This window comes from Anarhichas minor, unplaced genomic scaffold, assembly GCF_050575085.1.
Source record: "Anarhichas minor isolate MPS153535 unplaced genomic scaffold, ASM5057508v1 ptg000012l, whole genome shotgun sequence".
NCBI lineage: Eukaryota > Metazoa > Chordata > Actinopteri > Perciformes > Anarhichadidae > Anarhichas > Anarhichas minor.
In genome coordinates this window covers 6,103,066-6,122,649 of record NW_027466458.1, presented here as the reverse complement: position 1 = coordinate 6,122,649, position 19,584 = coordinate 6,103,066, and the positions used below count along the sequence as shown (strand labels likewise).

Sequence of the window (19,584 nt, the reverse complement as noted above, 5' to 3'; positions counted from 1 at the left end):
ACTCAAAACATAATTGTACCTGTGCTTGTATTTAAAGTGTTGCAATTTTCAGAATGGGTCCAAAGCAAACAATGTCACGAGAGTTTTTTATAAAAGCTAAATGTTTGCATCTCATACGTCTCCTTGAGTCCATTTAAACGAAGTGTCAGTATATTGTGTCCATTCAACATATGAGAGAGAGACATTAGTGTCATTCCTCCACAGTCATGCAGTGCGTCTACAGGCTGTGAGCTGACCGGCTTTTGAGCAAAAAAAAGTAAGTCGAGTAAGTAAACTCTGGAAAAACATGCTTCAAATTTGGCTGAAAAATTAGACAAATGAATTAATCTGTGTGTGCAGTTATCTCACATCACGGTTGACCGCAAAGCCCATCAGTGGACTTACTATCAATCGACACACATGTTTCCATTGGACACGACTGCAACATGAAATTATAACGACTCCTCTGTGTGTTGTTGGAGGATAATAAGTTCCCAGCTCATGAATTATGCATGTCCCCGATAACGTGCGTGTACGTGTGTTCTTGTGTGTGATTGACCTAGAAATCTCTCTGAAACACCTCCCTCCCTCCTCATGCTCGTATTTACATATAACAGAGTACATTAACCAATGGAGGCGGCTCTCTGCGCGGCACGATATAGCCGGCAGGAAATATTAGTAAAGGACGGCTCACAATGTCTCTCAGGGGAATCGCCGGACTTATTTATATGTAAAGACAGAATGAGTTCAGTATGCATTGGAGAAGTTTGAATTAAAGGGCTTGGACAGGTCTTTTACTTCTCTTATGTGGATGTATTGCACATGTTTATTCCGAGAATAACCATTGCCATTTAGAAATAAAGAAGATTTTGATTTATTTAATTATGTAGTTGCTTGTTTGACTGCATTCACTCTCTCCCTTGCTCGGACCTCACCCATCTTCAAACTCAGCCTTCATTTTGATCTCAAGTTTGTGACAGCATTTTGCTCGGTTGTGACGCTATTGCAGTGACAATATTAACACCTGGCAAAGCTCTCAAAACCTCTTCTGTAGTTGTTACTGTTACGTGTCTCCAGGGCCACAGGATGCCATGATGACTCACTCACACAGTCTCTAAGAAAAGTGGAGTTATATTTTTAGAACTGAACATTAGACACCTATGGTGGAGTATGATGAAGGGTATAGGATTCAAGGGCTTACAGTATAATTAGTCTGCATGGCATTCAGTATAATGCATGTTGTGTTACACCCCTTCAAGAGCAAATGTCAAACATGTGGTCTTTGAGGTGATTTTGTGTTTTTACCTTAAATCCATACAAACAACTGTATTTTTACCTTTGTTGTGTGCTGCTCCTTTGACGTCAGCGTTGTGAGACCAGGCTCCATTGAGAAGCAACAGTTTGTTGTCGTGCATACACTCTTTAGAAAATGTAGAAGCCAAGGATTTTTTAAGGGCACAGAAGTTGTGTATTGATTCTTACCGAAGAAATTAAATTTAAATGACTGAATCACAGCATAAATTAATCACCTTGAGTGAAAACCTATTTCATATTAGTGTTTGATTACTTTACTCTGAAAGCTTAGTGGACACGAATGAAGAAATATATCTGCAAACAGCCTCACTGCTTTTTTCATTTCATACCCTTATGTGTGCAGGCCCGTCATGATCACCAAGAAGCTCACCAAAATGCATATTGCTTACTGATTCCTAATGAGCAACCAGAGGCTCATTTCCTAAAACCCAGACAAAAAAAAGGACTCAAAATTATGAAACCTAAGCCAAGATATTACACAAACAGGTCGTTATAGTTGATTTTGTGTTCCGTCTGCTCAGGAAACATCTATTTTAAGGACTGTCATATTATTTTAACTCCTGGGACCAGCGAATGCTCCAGATTGGTCGTGATGCTCCAAGTCTGCAGGGAGGATTGTGGAAAACACATTAGGTAATCGGAGGGTCACTGAAAACATATTACAGTGGTCAAAAATCCTCCACACATCCTGTACAACTGCCCCTCAGGATACCTCTGCTAAAACCATCTGAGGAGTAGATTCTGCTAATTGGGAAAACATATTACGGCGATATTGTGATGCGTATTCCAGCACAGACCCACAGCTAAACCGATGTTGATTTAATTTTTACCACAAAAGATTTAGCTACTGAATGAGTGCAGTCTGCGTTTTCTGAATTCTGGTCCATTTGAGTTCTTTAGAGTCCATCCGGGATCAGCTTTCTCTCAGTTTCTGTTCAGAGACTTCTAGGAGCTCCAGCAGATCCACATTACTGAGTGCCGTCTTCAAAGCAAAGGCCACCATAATTACTGGATGAATGATTAAAGGTATTATTTAATATTGAATGATTAAATATTTAAAGGCTTAATCCAACTTTTCCCTGACCTTTAGTGACTTGGATTTGGTTAGAAATCTCCAGTTTCATCATCACCTGTGTGTGTGTGTGTGTGTGTGTGTGTGTGTGTGTGTGTGGGTGTGTGTGTATTGCAATGTCAGTGTCAGTGTGAACTCTGTCTTATCTCTTTCTGTGGCTGTAAATCCCGACTTCCTGTGAGTTGTAACTGGATAGGAAGTCGTATGCACGTGCCACACCAAGCCAGGCGATGTTATTTTTGGGATTAGGACAACAACACCTCAGAACAATGACAAAGGAGCAGCACGGTGTAGGCATCAGTCAGCCGTGACAGGTCTATTGTGAAAAGTACTTCAGTCCAACTGGGTGAGGTTTAACAGACCAACGGAAGTGAAGTAAGAGGAAAAAACATTGTTCACGTCTGTGTGAATAGTATGTGAGCGTCTGTGTTTGTGCGGCTGCGGTTTTGATATTGCAAAAAAATCAGATCATGAGCACAATGCGATTTGGTCTGCGATACGAATCAAATGTTTTTATTTCCCACTGCAACACTTCAGCTATAGCAGCCCTTCCCTTCATGCACAGAGGTACGGACACACAACATTTTCAGAGATTAGATGTGTTTCTTCACCAACAATGAACTGAAGAATGTCAGCCTCCATCCTGCACATTTTAACTATACTATAGAGTGTTTTTATAACTTAATTTAATAAATTGAGTTTGTTGACGGTTAGTCAACTCATCTTTCACAAGACTGAACATCGAGACTGTGAGTCAACAGACCTGCCAGCGTAACAGCTGTTTGAAGCCGTGTTGGCAGGGTGGTGGTTGGAGGTAGAGTGGTGGCTGTGGGTGTTAGTGTTAGCCTGTAACCATCAGGCTCCTACTGTCTGCATGTCAAAGTGTCCATGATTGCTCATAAATGAAAGGGTTTAAATGCAGATTTCAACATGCTCACAATGCTGACGCTGATATGTTGATGTTGTGTAATGTTTAGCTTGTTCACCATATTAGTTCCACGTGTTAGCATGCTAACATTTGCTAAATAGCACAAAACACAAACTCTGAAGATTGGTTTCCCTGTTTGCCACAACTAAAGAAACTCACATTCTGTTGAAACAAGAGACTATAGCTTGGTTTAATGGTGCAGCCTCCTTGTAATCCTTATTTATGCTAAAACATACAAATGAAATTGAGTTGTTACAGTATTTCTGTGCCCCAGAAGCCTTTGAGAGACGAAGAGGGACAGATCTGCTTTCATCCGCCGTCCGAGTGCTGTGTGACGTAGTTTGAACCGTGGACCCAGAGTTGCAGTTGTCTGTTCTTTTGTAACACTTGGACTGTGTTTTGGTTGCTCTGGCTGAACTTTTCCCATCATCTGTGTTCTCCTGCGTCTGGAGATCCCTGAAGAGCCATCACGCGCATGTACCTCGACGACACTGGTCCTGCAGGCCGAGCGACTGATACAGAGTGCAGATGCCTGACGTCTCATTAAGTCCTTTTTATATGTAACAGCAATAGAAACAGACAGAGATAGATGGGGATTTCTTCCACACTTGGCTCAGACTTACATAACTGCTAATGACTTGTCAGCTGCTGCACCTCTTGCCAGTAAAATTATTTCTCCTTGACCCTGAGTCAGACTAACTATAGATGTCTCTTGAACACCCTTGTCTCTTTAGATGAGCTGCACTTCTTTCTTTATCTCGCACACATGTCCTCTGAATTTCAATGAGTAAGAGAGAAGAGATTGGGAGAAGAAAGGGAGAGTATGCTTGAGAAAGCAAATTAATTACATACAATCAAACTACTTACTGCTGACAGGAAGCACAAATTACTTAACAACAAAAGTAATGACATCATTATACTACTCACTGCCGGGGGTGGAAATTACAAATCACACTCGCTGTCGTTACCGTAATTAAGTCGTTTTCTGTGTACTAAAAATCAGTTTGCTTAAGTAGCCTACTGTTTATCACTACTGTTTCAGTATTGTACTTCGTTAATTATATTTTTATTATTTGTTTCATGTTTGAAGTAAATAAATACATATATAACGAAACGAAAGGATTGACACTGTCTATTCATATTCATCAACAGGAATCCCATTTGTTTATAACTGCATGAAAATAATCATTGAACCTGTGCAACATAAGCATATTGTTTGTTTTCATGGACGGCTGAATGGTGCGTGACTTATGTTGCCACGGCAAGGAATTATGGTTAAAAATGAATGACTGATTTCATGAACCAAGTGACACACTCACGATGATCGCGAGTTACATTACAAGTACTTGCATTTGTCTTTTCCTAACAAATGCAATTACATGACAGCAGATTTATTTTTAGCAGCTTTATTTCTAACTCATAGAAAACCCCTGAAAGATAATGTAACACTGGCTCCCTCGACAAAAAAGCTAGAGTTTTTTTAAATAGGATTATTGCAGGAATTAAGCTCTGTGGCAAACACTAGGTTTTTTTAAGCAAGATAATCTTCACAAATTAACAACATTTTTATGATTTTTGAAGAGCGAAAGCAATTGGAAGTAAAAAGCTAACGTTGGGCGATCAAAAAACTACACCTTGGTCACATGAGTGTGAGTATGAACAGAATGGGGCTGCGACAGCAGACCGGTCTGTTGATCGTTCTAGTTCATTTAGCCACTTGTTAGCCAATGCCTTTTTTAAGACACGTCAAAGCTTCAATACTCACATGTGTAAGACTTGAAATTCTCGTATTTACTGACAGAAGAAAACCTTAAAATCTCTTAAGCTTGTGTTAAACACAGACCTTATTTCAGGCATGTAACCAAAGACCCATCGACTTGGAGACGAGGGAGCCGGAAGTGCAAACATGCTAACACATTCCCCGGTTTCAGGACTCATTCCTGCAGCATTCTATGATTAACGAAATAAGAAAGGACGCATCGAGGCACCTTTCCTCAGCAGTTAATGAATTCAACCAGCTCTTTATCATGATTGTCATTTGGATACTTTTGGGTCATTTCAATCTATAAAGAACCTTCGTAAGAAAAAAAGACTTTTCAACCGCAGTACGTATGTTTCCTAAATGTAGTTTTGGCAGTTTTGGAGCTCGGAGGGCTGAATTATTGACCTCTTTTGGAGGAAGCTAGCTGCCTCCCATAGACAAATCTATTGCCGCCTCCCATAGACTGTATATAAGAAGTGGACAGAGTCTCTGTGAAGTCACTCATTGGTTTGTAGACTACGGTTTTGAAGCCTAGAGTTTGGCCTTTTGGCCGTTGGCATCTTGGTTTTTTGCAACCAGAAGTGACACGGAAGGGTGGAGCTAAATACAACCAAAGGCTGAACAAAACATTTTTTGGCACCCAAAAATGTTGCAATTAACTATCATGAACTGAAAACACAGTGTGAAAGGGTTAAAGCTGTAAGACGAAAACACGGTCAACTCCCAGACCAGACAACGCTGCGGTAGCAACCTGTCAATCACAAGGTAGCCCCGCCCTAAAGCATACCCTGCTTTATGGTCTATTTTACTATATATGGACCATAATTTAATAAATGAACATCATGCTGTTGAAGAAGACTTGAAACTAGCTATTGAGACCATACACTTATGTTTACTCATTACTGAGTAACAGATTACTGCCCAACAAAAAATATCATAAACTATATGTTGCATGAGTCTTTAACCAAAATTCCCTTTAAAAAGCCTAAATCTTGCAGCACAAATTCTATTCTGGTCTGAACAGTACAACAATCAACTTGCAGAGTCTTGACACGTCCATGAGGCAATCGCAATCAGAGTTACCACATGTCGTCTTCTATTTTTGTCACAGTTGTGTATTTATTGAGTAGTTATCTACTGATTTTACACATCAAAACCTGTTTTCTAGGTATGCGATGCACTGCTCAGCCTGTGAAAACTGGTTTATAATGTCCTCTGGAGGAGCTTTGTCAAGTCAAAGTAAAAAACCCAGAGGATAAAATCAGGGTCATCTCTTGGTATAGAGAGTACAGAAAGCCTAATTTCAGCCGACAGTTTTAAGGATGTTTAGGGAAGGTCTAAGTAAGAGATGCTTTAGTGTTGCTCTATTCTAAGTGGAGTATCCAGGGGTTTTGGACCTAAACACAGGATATAGTCAGGATCCTGAATTGATTTTTGAGTTCTTCTCTGGAGTAGTTTTTTTTAATAGTGCGTACTCCTCATCTCTGTTCAGATGCCGTGAATGTGGGACAAAAACTAGCTTGCCTATATCACGTGATTCAAACTGTCAAAACAGCAACCTCTCAGCTGAGAACAGACCTCATCTGATTACGTATAAATTAAACTAGATGTACTGTATTGGCAGTCATCGGGTCCCTTGAGGACCTCTGCTATGTTAAAGCACTGCTCTTATCTGCCCTCTCATGCTGCGGCCTGTATAAACAGTAGCACATTTTAGGAGCAATGTGTCCAAAGACTCTGCAGTGTTTATTCTAGGTTTCATTAATGACAAACCGTTTTGGTCAGTTAGCGGTCACCCACCCCCTTAATAATCCCATTAGGGTGTGTGTGTGTGTGTGTGTGTGTGTGAGTGTGTGTGTGTGTGTGTGTGTGTTGAGGGTCAGGGATAAGCTAAGACATGCAGTGTTCAGAGGTCAGTTTAGTGAATGTAAGCACTGAAACTCTGCACAAGTCTAGTAAACAGTCTAGTAATACTGTCTGTATGTATCTGAGCGTGTTCGTGTGGTGGAGCTCATCATCACAGCACGTTCCTCTACATGTGGATAGAGGAAACAGCCTGCCATATTTTAAAATGCAAAGCCATATTTGGCACGGATGGGTTCTGAATTTCAAAGAGTTGCAGGATGAGATGAGATTCCCACAGGGACCATTCGAAGGCGTCAAAGCCGCCTGGCCCTCTGACCTTACCCAGTTCTATTATAGACAGCAAAGAGACAGCAGAGACCAAAATAAATACTTGGATTCTGTTGGAGGAGACAATGTGTAAAATGAAAGAAGAGGTACTGCATATTCATGCAAGTATTGTCCTTTAGCTTCCTGGCTGCATGGCAAGTGCTGTTGAATGGCTCACTTCCAGATAGGCCCACTGTTTAAAAAAAAAAACTAACAAGCACCCTATCATTATCCTGACTATAATTCTGATCATTATCCTTTTGCTGTGAAACCCTGTGTTGCATAATGACGATAAATTATCTTTGAATTGTTGAGTGTTCTATATCTCTGTTTCTAGCTACCATCATCATCTCCCACAGGCCCTAAACCGTCACAGTTTAAACTTTGAGTCCGTGAGCTACTCGAGGGTCTGCAGCTGGTTCAGATATGTCTGTAACAACGATAGACTGTATAAGACATGGACGTAGTCTCCGTGACGTCCCCCATAGGTTTCTGAAGAGCCGTCGTGAGGCTAAAAGTGGGTGGCAAAGCTAGCTGTTTCCCTGTGTTTCCAGTCTCCATGGTAAGTTAGGCCAATCTGCTGCTCGCTTCACATTTACAGACGTGAGAGTGGTTTCATCTGTAGATTACATGCACTTAAACGCATTTGCACACCTGCAGAAAATACTAATACTACTCTGAGGTGGATGAGAAAGCATGAATAATGAAACACTTGCACTCAAGTACAAGTATTGCACATTTCATTCAAAATCACTTGAAATTGTGAAGTATCTGAGATAGAAACTGTGTTTTCAAGTATGCATCGAGAACATGCGTCTTCATTGTGTATGCTGTATAATTAGGAGTGGGAGACCTGCTGTATGTGTGTGTGTGGGAGGAATAATTATGAGGCTCATCATCATGTGTAAACACTGATTAATAACAGTCACTGTAATCTGTAATCTCTGAGTAAGTGTGCGTGTGACTGCAGTGTGCACACCTCTAAAATAATCTTAGCGTTGCTCTTCAGTGTCCCCAAGGCTCTTCCCCATTTTGCTGCCAGTGCAGCATTTAGTGCCTTCAGCCGGTGACCAAAACTTATTATTCTTTATGACATTTTCATTCAGTGTATGAGGCTCCAAGGTCAGTTATGTTACAAGATGCATACAAAGAGAACAGGCGTCTGTGGAGGATTTAGACTGCCAATAAGCCAAATCAACATTAATTAATTAAGGAGATAAACAGTGTGCATAAATTAGTTTTATAACCCTCAGCTGCTGCGGCATTGACGCCATCCCTCCTCCCTGTCCCTTCATCCTCTCTCTGTTTCCCTTGCTGCTGTCGCTTTTCTCCACTTACTCACTCCTCGGTTACGCAGTACCAATAATTTCTGTCTCTATTAACTCCTTTAATTTCTCAGTGTCCGAGAGGAACTGCTGACGCATGAGGTTTAAAGCCAAAGTTATACTTTTCCTTAATCCGCGACGGTACGAGTGGCAGATATTTCACCATCAGTGGCTGGACGTGTCAGCTCTGTGTGGACGTCCATGTACTTGATTTGAGACTATACGCTACAAGTGGTCGCGTAGAGATCTACTGATCTAATGTTCATTACATGAAAAGCAGGACTTGATTAAAGGGCAGATTTAATTTAACATGCTGTGTAATCCAGATCATACATCAATTAAAAGCTGAGCCTCATTGAGACGCTGGGTGACTATTGTCAACATGGACATGTTACACATCGTTTGATCAATGCATGTGGCGATTTGGAAATTTCATGTCACGATTGATTTAGATATGCAGTGATGTAAAAAACAATGTTTTAACATTTGCTCATCAGCAAAAAAAACAACACAGGTTTAATGCTCTCCGCTGTGACTGACTCAGAGGTAACACCTTGAAACATGACTTGTTATCAGAGCAGTGTCCCAGGGCTCAATGTTGAGACCAGCTCCATTATTCAACATGTCGTTTTATGTTTCTCGGCAGCCGCACTGACAAGTTGGAGCTGATATTCATTTGAGGTGAAACTGCATGGCTCCTTCCTTTGCTGTCTATCCTGCTGTTGTTGTTTTTTTAATCTTGAGTTGTGAATAATTAAAAAAGAGAAGTCCTAGAATGACGTGAATCACAAAACACCTTCGGGAATGTGTGTGTGAATCAAACTAACTGCTCTCACTTTGGGGGAAGAAAAGGTAGGAAAAAGAAAAGGTTACAAAATATAATATTTACAGATTATGATACGCTTGACAGTCCCAATTTAGGGGCCTGCTGTTTTTGCTTCCCTGCATTTATTTGTAACATTTTCTAACCAAATAATGCAAAATCGATTGTTATCCGAAGCTGATGACTCGTGATCACATCAGTATTTCTTAAAGAAAAAGACATTTTGGGAAAGGAGCATATTTGCATCTTGCTGAAAGTTAGCTGAGAAGATCACTGTCATGTCAAGACAATGTAATATCAATGTTCTCATCTGACTATCAGCAAGAAAGAGATGAAGTTTATTTCCCCAAAGTGACAAACTACCTTTTCAGTGCTTAAAAATAACTCCAGTTATCATTTGGTTAACACTGAAAGAGGGTTCATCAACTTACTGTAATATTCTCTCAATTACGTTGTTGTCTTCCCTTTAGGGTCATCTTCTTCTTCTGTCTTCATACTTCCTCTCTGTCCATTCATTGTCTGTTCATGGAAGGGTTCAAAAAATACAAAGATTCCAACAAAACATTTTTTTTGAACCGATATGTAAGGTATTAAATCAAACCCTTTACCCTTTTAAAACGACGACATATTTAAAAAGACAATTTTGAAGGCTGTTGCTGATCTGACTTTGGCGTTTCTGTGAGTCACAAGGTTTAATGCTGCAGGCTATTGACCACCCACTGAATAATAAATGTGCATAAATAATAGAGAAACGCTGTTTGTTCTCAAGTCTTTGGACATTTGATATCTGCGTGAATGGGTTTCTTATCTGAACATGTTTGTGTGCATGTGTGGCTAACTGTTGTTCCTCCCATTATCGTGATCGTTTGCACACTTCTTCACGTTGACTAAAGTCACATGTTTTTCTCAGTGATTAGCCTCGGGTTGATCTGAAAGCCTGTAGTCTTGGAGAAAGATTGAAAAAGAGAGAATGAAGGGTGAACACAAGAGAGGCAGTGGTGACATCTGTATATATACGAACTGCTCCCTTAAGACATTTATTTCATGATATAATCAGTTGCTTTGGGCTTGTTTATTATTTGGATGCTAATTTAGTTGTTTCTGTCTTCCTCGTGGCGGTAATTATAATAATGGGCTAATATAAGTGATATTGGCTGTGGATTTAACATTTGCATATAGTGAGAATTCCACTTATGACTCTGTAGTCTTTTCTTTTTCGTTTTTCTTTGATTAACTCCGTAGCAACAGACATGAGAAGCATTTTATCTCAAAGCCTGCAGCGCAGAGAAACGCGGCAGATTGCGTCATTTGTCTGTGAAGGAGAGAGAGAGGCTCTTGCTCGTGAGATGTGAGCGTTGCCAGATATCTCAGAGAAGCAGTCAGCCAGGAGGAAAATGACTTCCATGATATCGGTAAACAACATACAATGGCATTGAACCAAGCACGTTACAAAACGACTTAAACATTAATTATCTTTGATAATGCCACACATGTAAGAGTGGCGTCCCACAGCTCAAAACACTTCCAGCATATAAAACAGTTAATTGATAAAGAAAACAAATGACGGTAATAATGGCTGAGTGGTTTGTTTTATTGTCCTGTAAGCTGTGAGATTGATTCTTTGAGGGTTTTTACACGTTTCTCTTATAGGTGCTCCACTTTACTCTCATAATCCAATGACACAAGGATTTCTTTTTGAGGATGAAGGAATCATAGCGGAGAGAACTGCAAGAAAACCCAGTGAAGTGATTGGAGCTGTTTCCAACATAGTAAATGTTTCTTTTGCTCATCGGGTAAAGCTGGCATAGAGTCTTCAGTCTTATTCAAATGGATGTTTGAACTGGCAGTCTTTCATTGCTATCTGCATAATCTGCGTTTCACTTAAAACCTCTCAAGCCCTTTGTTGCTATGGTAATGGTGAGTAACAATGTCGAGTGAGTCAGAAACCGAACCAACTCACACAGCGTATGTGTGTGTGTGTGTGTGTGTGTGTGTGTGTGTGTGTGTGTGTGTGTGTGCGTGCGTGCGTGTGTGTGTGTGTGTGAAAATGGTTATTATCACTTTTGTCTTATATCAAAGGTCTTATAACCCGTCCTTTGCCTCATGCTTGTCAATTTTATTTACTTTTATGTAATATGTAAAACTTAACTTTAATTCACCTTCTACAGCAGAGAGATTTACTCGGTGTGAAGATGCACTCTACATAAACACTGAATCACTTCAATAACACTGCGTTTTGATAGTTTTGATACGGTGGGATAGCATGAAACAGTATATTTCATTACGCAGCCAATCAAGTTGTCCTTCTCCCTGCGCTCTGCCGGTCTTCAGTTTTGTCCTTCTTTGATCCAAGTTTGACTTTTTCCTCAGTGTGTGTGCACCCACTTTCACTTGTGTGTGTCCTTTCGAAGTGCTTCGCTCCCTCCTCAGTGATCCAGGTGTTTCCGACAGGCCGGGTGGTTTTATGACTCAATGAGAGGGAATGTATCTGCCAACTCTTGCATGAAATGACAAACTGGCGGTCAAGTGTTCACCTCAGTGACATATTCAAATAATCATGAAATTTATGAGCAGTGAGCAAGCGTAACTGTGTGTGTGTGTGTGTGTGTGTGTGTGTGTGTGTGTGTGTGTGTGTGTGTGTGTGTGTGTGTGTGTGTGTGTGTGTGTTTCAAGAGCGACATTTAAACAAAGCATATATCCGGAGGACATGGATTTGACAGATGTAGAGCAGGAGATGCAAAGATGATGGTCACAGCAGTGAGGCTGAGATAATAAGACGAGTTTGACCCCAAAGGGTCATGTGACCTGAGACGTTGTGGCTTTGATGGAGTGTTTTATACACAAGACATCAGGATATGTTTTAAAAGAAGGATAATGTTCTGCCCACTTCATATCCTCCCAAGGAAAAGGAGGAGGCAATCTCAGTAGAAGAGTGAAGTGTGTGCGTGTGCGTGTGCGTGTGTGTGTGTGTGTGTGTGTGTCTTTAATTGCTCCACTGTCCTCCTCAGGCATTCAGAACTCTGTAAAAAAATGTAATTTGTTCCTGGAAATAACAGGAATATCAATATATTCAAAATGTAAAATTAGATTAAAAGGCAAGACTTGGTTACTTGGTTAACTAGAGGCTACAGTTTTCACCATCACATTTCATAAGTAAATCAGCCTGAGAGGATTTTTTTTATAGGTGAATCTTAATAATTATTAAATCATCCACAAGGCAAGTTGAAGACATGGTACTGAAATATATAGTATAAGAGGCCAAAAAAGAGCCTCACTTGTTATATGTTTAGAGAAATTTGTTCCTCAAAATATTGTATAGTTATATTTTATGCATTCAAGATTTAAAAAGTAGTTCACTCAGGTTTAGGATTTCCCTTTACTGAGGCATGTGACTATTGGTGCTTGCATAAAATGAACACTTAAAATGTATTATTTTGGGTTGTTTTTTTAAGAGTGAGCGACAGTACAGTAGGCTACAGATACCAGAGACAGGAAGCAGTGTGTGAGATCCGCTGAATAACAGAAGATATCTATCGCCCCCGTATGGACATCAGGTGTTACTACAGAAATCATGGCTGGATTAAGCCTGCTATAGGGCCCCTGTTGATCGCCACACCAACAACCACATACAGGCCCAATCCTGCCACTACAGCCTCTCCCTGCGCACTTCCGCTCCATTTGCACATTTGAGTGTCTCATCAACCTTATTTCCAGCCACAGAAGCTGTTTGAGGTACAGCTCTGATAAACCCACTGTGCACCACCCACCCCAGCACCGACAGCAGACAGGCAACGTGGGTGAACATAGTGGAGCATTTAACAGCTTAAGAGTTGTGCAAACCAAAACAGAACTAAAAGAAAAATAATTATTCCACTTACATTTGACGAGTGGCCAGAAACCCGATTCCAAATGAATGATAATGTTGCTCCGTGCTTGCTGGATGTGTTAATTGTAGCGTTATTGCTGGTAGCAAATTTAATAAATAATAATTAAATAATGTCATGAAATGGTGCGATTATAAATCATTAAATTATGATTTATAAAGCCATCGATTAGAGGGTACTCAATTTACGCCATAAGACACCATTAGTTTATCTATCAGAATTAGCCCATAATAACCCAAACCCATGTTTCCTTAAGAGAATTATATATACGAAATGCCCTTTTAAAGGCAGACCCAGCTTACCTGACAATAAAGATTCAGCCATCATACACCTCAACCACCTGAAAACGGGACAAAAGGTCTCAGGAGCTGTATGTCAAATGAATGGAAGAGGTAATCGAAAGAGGAGACGCAGAGCAGATCGTAGACGGTGGGAGTGAAGGTGAGAAATGGTACATTCCACATCATGGCGTTTATCATGCAAGAAAGCCGGATACACTTTGCGTAGTGTTCGATTGCTCTGCCAGGTACAAAGGAACCAGCTTGAACGACCACCTCCTCCCTGGGCCTGACATGTTGAACGACTTGAGTAGAGTTCTAATCTGATTTCGACGGCACCCTGTCGCACTGATGTGGGACATTGAGAAAATGTTGGTGGAAGCAAGGAGTCTTGAACTCACCACCCAGCGAATTCCGGATTAAGGTGCATCTGTTTGGTGCGGCCTCCTCCCTTGGATGCGCAAACTCCGGATTGAAGTATCTAGCTAAGGAAAATGCAGACCTCTACCCTCAAGGCTCACGGTTTATAATGAGGGATTTCTATGTCGACGACGGGCTCGCAAGTGTTGAAAGCACTGAAGATGCTATTCAGCTTGCCAGAGAAGCTCGTGAACTCTGTGCCATGGGTGGTCTGCAACTACACAAGTTTGTGTCGAACGACAGAAATGTCCTGGAGAGTATACCCTCTGAACGAGCAACCAATGTGAAGAATATGGATCTTGCCTTTGATGACCTGCCACTTGAGAGAGCCCTCGGGATTCAGTGGGATGCGAAATCCGACCACTTCCGACTTAACGTCAGCCTCAAGGACCAGCCTGCAACACGCCGCGACATTCTGTCGACAGTGGCCTCACCGTATGATCCTCTCAGATTTGTGGCGCCACAAGGCAAAGATCATTCTTCAGGAGATGTGTAGGCGAGGCACAAGTTGGGACGATCTTCTCTTAGATGATGGGAACAGTAGAGAAGAGATCTAGCTCAACTAGATAATGTCACCACATCCCGCACTTACTCACCTGCTGGAGACTCCCCAATGGTTCCTAATACTTTCTCCAAAAGGCTTGTGAGCTCACTTAGTTTACGAAGGTTTTCCACTTTCAAGATAGCAACGGTCAAAATGCTGAACTTGAGGCTTCAAAAACAACAGTGGGATGGGTCACAGAGACTACATCCACTTCTTATATAGGCCTGCAGTCTATGGCCTGGCGGCTGTGCTTCAATGTATTTCAGGATCTGGTTGAGACTGGTTAATTTCCAGTATGGATCCACACGGTTTCAGGAATATACGACTGCATATACGACTGCAGTTCAGTGAGTGATCACTTGTGATTGGATTTCACCACCTTATTCCCCTTTCGATTTTTTCTTTGGACACCTGCAAGAAGAGGTTGGGGAATGCCTTCTTGTTTGATGACTATCACATTCTTCTTCCTTCCTCGCTCTCTTTTAGTCTCTGTTATCAAACGTCCTGCCTGTATTGGCAACAGCTCAAACAAAACAGCAAGTTGCATCACATGGCCCTGATCAGACTGAGCAGGTTTTACAGGTGGACAATGCGAGACGCAACCCACTACATTTTGTTGGCCAATCAGACGGAGCGTTTTTTGCAGTTTTCTGCGTCTTTTTTAAATATTGTTGTTCGGCAATGGTAATAAATAAATCGTTTTTTATGCTTTATCACAAAGCATAAAATGGACGACACTTAATAGCTTATAATACAATTTAAATTAATGACAACAACTTGTACAAATCTCATGTAGGCTACTGCACTGATTTGCCTCCTGCTGCATCTGCATGGTAACTATGGTTGGTAAGGTCATATAGCCTCAGGTATCCAGCAAAAGAAAAACGTCTTTCTGCTCTGTGTTGAATCCATTCAACTTGAGGCGTTCAGGGCACTCCTGCTAAAACACAAGGCTCACAGAGGCTGTCAGCTGCGTAAAATGTTGTTTCAAAAAGCTGCCCAGGCTGCTAATAAGAGCTCTGTCAGGGCCTAATGATGGACAACGTTCAATTGGGTTGTACAACCCAATCCCTGAAGACACTGAGGTCACGTCACTTTCTTTGGGAATTTGGCAGTTTAGCATCTCAGTGAAGTGCACATTCGAACCAGTCATAAACCCGTTTGCTGTTAGATATGGACAGATGTCGAGCTGGAGATGTGCAATCGCAGAGGGCAGTGGGGGTTGGGGGGGTGGGGGGTTGGAAATGGGCCCAACAGCACATTTTTGCAAGCTCACACTAGGCCCTACTGCAAGCCTCTGCATGACACATGAATCCATTTCATGCTAACACTATTCCCATCCAGGCAATGACTAAAGACAGCCCACACCCAAGACACCCAGACACACGTAAATCACTGCTGAGACAAAGACAATGTAACATGCATATTTATGATGTTATCATACATTGTCTTTCTACAGTTAATTAATGATTTCTAGGCTACACGTCGCCATCACACTCAGTGTTCATTCATACATCGGTGTTCATTAAGTCCTTTGTTGGAGTTGTTAGATTAAACACGGGGCTAGATGCATGCTAATGTCAGCGTACATTTAACCCCGTGATTCAAGCTTTAAGGAGAAGTTAATCCCGGCCTGTTTATCCTTCCAGTGTTATCCCACATCCATTTCAATCCCACGACAGCCGGTCTCTCTACAACACAGACCAGGCAGGCCTATATTCCGGCCGTGCCCGGTTCCCGTTGCCATGGAGATGACGTCATGCTGCAGCACCGGGTTGAGCTGCGCAGCCGCGGACGGAGGGAAGGGCGGGACAGAGAGCTTACTACGCAGGCGCGAGCTCTCTGTAGCCACACAGCTCGTCCGCCATTCAGTCAGACAGTCGACGACAGCAGGAGGACCAGGACCGAACCCGCTGAAGAACCAGAGCCCGTCGTCAGCCCAGCTTCCTTTGTTTCTCCGTGAGACTCCTCTCACACACACACTACAGCAACAACATGCGTGAAATAGTGCACCTGCAGGCCGGGCAGTGCGGGAACCAGATTGGAGCAAAGGTATGAAAACGCGCACACACGTCGACAGTATATCTAGATATCTTAACCTGTTAAACTGCTCTCGCTTTTATATGATTTGAAATCGAGCTTTACGGTGTTTATGTCGACGTGTCGGCCGATGCGAGGCCATGTTGTCCACAGGAAATACTAAATGGGTCAACCCAGCGGATTGGAAAGTGTGGTACATGGCTGAAGGCAGCGCACAATAGCATCCTTTAGGATGGGCGGTGGCAAGCCGAGACAGCCCCCGCTACTGCCTCTGATGCCCCTTAGATGAGCGACAGCTCCTAAACTGCGCGTGTGTCTGGTCGAGGGGGGAGAGAGGGGGGGGGGAGAGAGGGGTGTGGCTCAGACGCAGAACACAACGCATCGTCTGCAGCCACCCAGATTTTCAACACACGCATAATTAAGTCATATTTTAACTGCAATGATAATAAACCCCCAATAGGCAGCTTTGCATCAAATAACGGGTTAAGCCTCATTTTCAGTGTAGACCAACCCATCTGCTGCAGACATCTGTGACATTGCAATTTTATTCTGGGGCTGCAGCTAAAAAGGGTTTTTATTACTAATGAATCCGTCACTTGTTGTCTTAAATAACAGATTAATAATTTGATTTGATCATCAAATTTTTGTCAATTCATTTTCTATCAATTAACCTCCGCGCAAACCTTTTTCGTTGCCACAAGAACAACCGTGTACATTTTAATCGTATATTCTGTTTTTAGGGTGACGTTGTATGAATTACATTTTTATTTTTGATCCTCTAGTTCTGGGAGGTGATCAGCGATGAGCACGGCATCGACCCAACGGGAAGCTACCATGGCGACAGCGACCTGCAGCTGGACAGAATCAACGTCTACTACAACGAGGCTTCAGGTCCGGACCGTTAAACACAACTCGGTGTTCTCGTGATCCGTCTTTTCTTTTCTAATAAAAAAAATCAAATAAAAAAAAATATATATATATATTTTGACGCATGCATTTGTGTTTCAGGTGGGAAGTACGTGCCCAGGGCCATCTTAGTGGATCTGGAGCCTGGCACTATGGACTCTGTTCGCTCTGGCCCCTTCGGACAGATCTTCAGACCCGACAACTTTGTCTTTGGTATATGATCAGACACACACACACACACACACACGATCATTATAACATAGAAAAAGAAAGGTCATTTTAATTATGAGCATATTAGAGCGACTTGTTGTATTCCATTTAGAAACTATCCTTTTATTAAATAATGAATTTGATAATGAGCCTTTTGGCAGGATAAATAAGGCTCAATATTAACCCTTTACATCCAGGCCAGAGTGGAGCCGGTAACAACTGGGCAAAGGGCCACTACACAGAGGGAGCTGAGCTGGTGGACTCGGTCATGGACGTGGTGAGGAAGGAGGCTGAGAGCTGCGACTGTCTGCAGGGTTTCCAGCTGACACACTCCTTGGGCGGCGGTACCGGCTCTGGAATGGGAACTCTGCTCATTAGCAAGATCCGTGAGGAGTACCCCGACCGCATCATGAACACCTTCAGCGTGGTGCCCTCTCCTAAGGTACAGTGATCACCTGGCACTGCTGATGGGTGTTTTTTTATTCCTTTTCTGACTTATCCCCCCTGACCTTTGCGTTTTCTACCTCCAGGTGTCAGACACAGTGGTGGAGCCCTACAACGCCACACTGTCCGTCCACCAGCTGGTAGAGAACACAGACGAGACCTACTGCATCGACAACGAGGCCCTGTATGACATCTGCTTCCGCACCCTAAAACTCACCACACCCACTTACGGAGACCTCAACCACCTGGTCTCTGCCACCATGAGCGGGGTGACAACCTGCCTGCGTTTCCCCGGCCAGCTCAACGCTGACCTCCGCAAACTGGCCGTCAACATGGTGCCCTTCCCTCGTCTGCACTTCTTCATGCCGGGCTTCGCCCCTCTCACCAGCAGAGGCAGCCAGCAGTACAGAGCCCTCTCTGTGCCCGAACTCACACAGCAGATGTTCGACGCCAAGAACATGATGGCCGCCTGCGACCCTCGCCACGGCCGCTACCTGACCGTGGCCGCCGTGTTCCGAGGCCGCATGTCCATGAAAGAGGTGGACGAGCAGATGCTGAACGTGCAGAACAAGAACAGCAGCTACTTCGTGGAGTGGATCCCGAACAACGTCAAGACAGCCGTGTGCGACATCCCGCCCCGCGGACTCAAGATGGCCGCCACCTTCATCGGCAACAGCACGGCCATCCAGGAGCTGTTCAAGCGCATCTCCGAGCAGTTCACCGCCATGTTCCGCCGCAAGGCCTTCCTCCACTGGTACACCGGCGAGGGCATGGACGAGATGGAGTTCACAGAGGCGGAGAGCAACATGAACGACTTGGTGTCCGAGTACCAGCAGTACCAGGATGCCACGGCTGAGGAAGGCGAGTTTGAAGAGGAAGGAGAAGAAGAGGTGGCCTAAGGCTAAAGTCAACTGCGCTCGTCATAACTCCATCCAACCATCGGTCCACTCATTTCACTCCTGCTCTGTTCTCTTTCTCTGACTCCTCTCTTATCCTACTGTTTCTGTTTGCCTCTCCTCTTCCTTCCACTTTCCTCCGGCCACAGCAGGATTCACTTTATTAACTCGCAGTGCTCATATAGAGGTAGCTAACAACTGTGCTTGTGGTCTTTTGTCTGTAGCTTTCTGTTGATGTTCCAGTCAAACAGTACCTGGGCCAAGTATTCAATAAAACCGTTCAATGCAAATTTGATCACTTGTCTAATTTGGCATTGATTGTAATAAATTTGTTGGGAAAATATCCCTTTGTGTGTTTGATGTTCTTCTCTGTGATACGTTTAAAAATGAAATACAGGCAATAGAAGACAATTGAGCCTTAAACTGACACTAATTTTGACTGAAATGGAACAAAATAAATCGTAAAATCCTTCAGTTTTACTCGGATGTCAGAGTATGAAGGCAAACCAAAATGGAGACCTACAGATGAGGCAGTGTTGCTTGAACACCAGCAGGAGGCAGTGCTGATCTCTGAGTTTAGTGCCTCT

General features: G+C 42.7%; 1 protein-coding gene across 1 annotated transcript; it reads left to right on the top strand.

The window, feature by feature from the left end:
- Positions 1 to 16,366: 16,366 nt before the first annotated feature.
- On the top strand, positions 16,367 to 19,340 carry LOC142948419 (tubulin beta-4B chain). Its single transcript, XM_076090441.1, has 5 exons — positions 16,367 to 16,553; positions 17,324 to 17,432; positions 17,550 to 17,660; positions 17,855 to 18,099; positions 18,188 to 19,340. Exons 1-5 carry the CDS (start codon positions 16,497 to 16,499, stop codon positions 18,998 to 19,000), a joined length of 1,335 nt encoding a protein of 444 aa, XP_075946556.1. The 5' UTR covers positions 16,367 to 16,496; the 3' UTR covers positions 19,001 to 19,340.
- The last annotated feature ends 244 nt before the right edge of the window (positions 19,341 to 19,584 follow it).

Coding starts and splice junctions, on each gene's coding strand:
- LOC142948419 (XM_076090441.1), top strand. CDS start 16,497: ATGCGTGAAATAGTGCACCTGCAGGCCGGGCAGTGCGGGAACCAGATT. Junction 17,661..17,854: donor ACCCGACAACTTTGTCTTTG/GTATATGATCAG, acceptor CTTTACATCCAG/GCCAGAGTGGAGCCGGTAAC. Junction 18,100..18,187: donor GCGTGGTGCCCTCTCCTAAG/GTACAGTGATCA, acceptor TTCTACCTCCAG/GTGTCAGACACAGTGGTGGA.